At 35.2% G+C, this 2,110-nt stretch overlaps 1 protein-coding gene across 1 annotated transcript; it reads left to right on the forward strand.

Moving 5' to 3' along the window:
- Nucleotides 1-511: 511 nt before the first annotated feature.
- LOC120109321 (anthranilate O-methyltransferase 3-like) lies at nt 512-1,595 on the forward strand (the record flags this gene model as incomplete). The annotated part of the gene is made up of 2 exons (XM_039123070.1): nt 512-784; nt 1,120-1,595. Coding segments are annotated over 2 exons (636 nt in total), but the record flags the coding sequence as incomplete, so codon positions are not given.
- Nucleotides 1,596-2,110: the final 515 nt, after the last annotated feature.

The following is a 2,110-nucleotide window of genomic DNA, read 5'->3' on the forward strand; positions in this document are numbered from 1 at the left end:
GGGTATAGACCTACCTAATCAAATACCTGAGCCAAAAAAATTCTGGGTCTAAACTCAGAATCCAAACCCACCGGTTTGCTTTTCATATCAAAACCCAATATTTTGTGTTGATTTTAGGTGAGGTTAGTAGGTTATCGGCCTCTATTGATACCCTAGCCATACTCATTGACGAGAAAATCTTCATAAAAGAAGTTCCATATTCAATCCAAGATAGTAGTAAAATGGTAAATACCTACCATAAGAAAGTGTCACCTCTTGGCTTCTAATGAGATGTATCATATGATCAGACAGACTTTTGTGCCGTCCCATATTGATCATGCTATACCCTACTAGTATGGCAACATGCAATAATAATGTTCGATTTGACATATAAGCCAAATTGGTATGTGTTGCTCCAAACCAAGCGGCATCACTTGATTTCGAATGGTACCATACAGAGACATTTCTTATTTTTGCAAACCATATGTCATTTAATATTTCAGGATACTGATTTTTAATTTTGAAACTCTAGGTTCCTCCAGGAGTTGAGAGTAAAACTGGTGTTCCATTAAACAAGGAAAACATTTACATATCAGAGACAAGTCCACCTACTGTGGTGGAATCATATCAAGAGCAATACCGCAGAGACTTCACGACATTTCTCAAGTCTCGTTTTCAAGAACTTGGTTTCGGAGGACGAATGGTCCTATCGTTTTTAGGAAGGACTAACAAATATGCACCAAGTGGAGAACTGAGCCAGCTTTGGGGACTACTGGCTGAGGCACTCAATGCTATGGTCCTAGAGGTATGTTCTCCTCTTTTATAAACTTATGGTACTATACCTGTGTTTTGGGTGCCGGACTTCATTCATATCTTTGTGATATCTCTCTTGGAAGAAAGCATTTAACAAGAAGGCCAATGGAAAGAGAGTTGAGAGGGATAGAAAGATAAGAGAATTGATATAGAAAGATGATTTCTAATCCAATACTTTGAGTTCGTTTGGTTAAGGGGACATTCCCATCGGGGGCTAAAAAGAGATCCACAATATCTTTTATGTTTTTATTGTTAAAATGCTATTTAATTTGCTGCGTATATATATTAACAACCGATTCTTTGAAATGTGTTGATTATTGAATACAGGGTATCTTGCAAAAGAAAAAGGTGGATGCCTTCAATTTGCCTTTTTACACACCTTCTATGGAGGAGGTGAGGGCAGTGATACAAAGTGTAGGATTTTTTGATCTCGATCGAGTAGAAATATTCAAGTCGAACTGGGATCCATTTGATGACTCTAGTGATGATCGCATATACGACAATATTATAAGCGGAGAAAATGTGGCAAAGTCTATAAGAGCACTAATAGAACCCATGATTGCACGTAGCTTTGGGGAGCAGATACTTGATGATTTATTCTCAAGATATGCAAAGAATGTTGCAAGGCACCTCTTGGAGGAGAAGACCAAGCTTCCTATTTTTGTCATTGCTTTGAAGACAAAAGTGTGAGGATCAATTTGGATCTATAATAATCCATCGGTACAATTCACTTGTCATGATGGAAAATCAATAAAAATATTGATTATGTCCTTAATGGTTGTAATGGTATTTAGAAAAGAATGAATCATTATTAGTATAAAATGGAAGCTTGTTTCCTACTTTCTGTAATGCTTTCTTTTGTTCTTTTTTTTCTATTGATAATGTTTGCTAATTTTTACACTTATTCAAAATAGAGAAATTGATGACAAATCCTGAAATTTTATCAGATGTGTTTATTTAAAGAGTGATGCTGCAGCAAAGCACAAGTTCAATTTACAAAAATACTAGTTTGTTGGCTATCCAAAAACTTGATTTGCAAGACTAGGGCGGATAAGTAATAAAACCTGAGAGACAACTTTGTCTCTATTTTTCATAAATTTTTATATAAAAGTTAAGGTTTAGGAGTATCTATTCTATATTAAGCAAAATAATATAATTTAGTATGAACTTTTATTTGAGAGAAATCTACAGCCTGCTATTCCAATACTTGGGCTCCTTTAATGGTCTTTGCTTTTCTTGTTCACGACTCCTATCTTCTCTTTTCTGTGACTAATTCGAAAGATCATTCGATATGGTTGAAATCACTGAAATTTGTCTT

This window comes from Phoenix dactylifera, unplaced genomic scaffold (genome assembly GCF_009389715.1).
Source record: "Phoenix dactylifera cultivar Barhee BC4 unplaced genomic scaffold, palm_55x_up_171113_PBpolish2nd_filt_p 002032F, whole genome shotgun sequence".
Classification (NCBI taxonomy): Eukaryota; Viridiplantae; Streptophyta; class Magnoliopsida; order Arecales; family Arecaceae; genus Phoenix; species Phoenix dactylifera.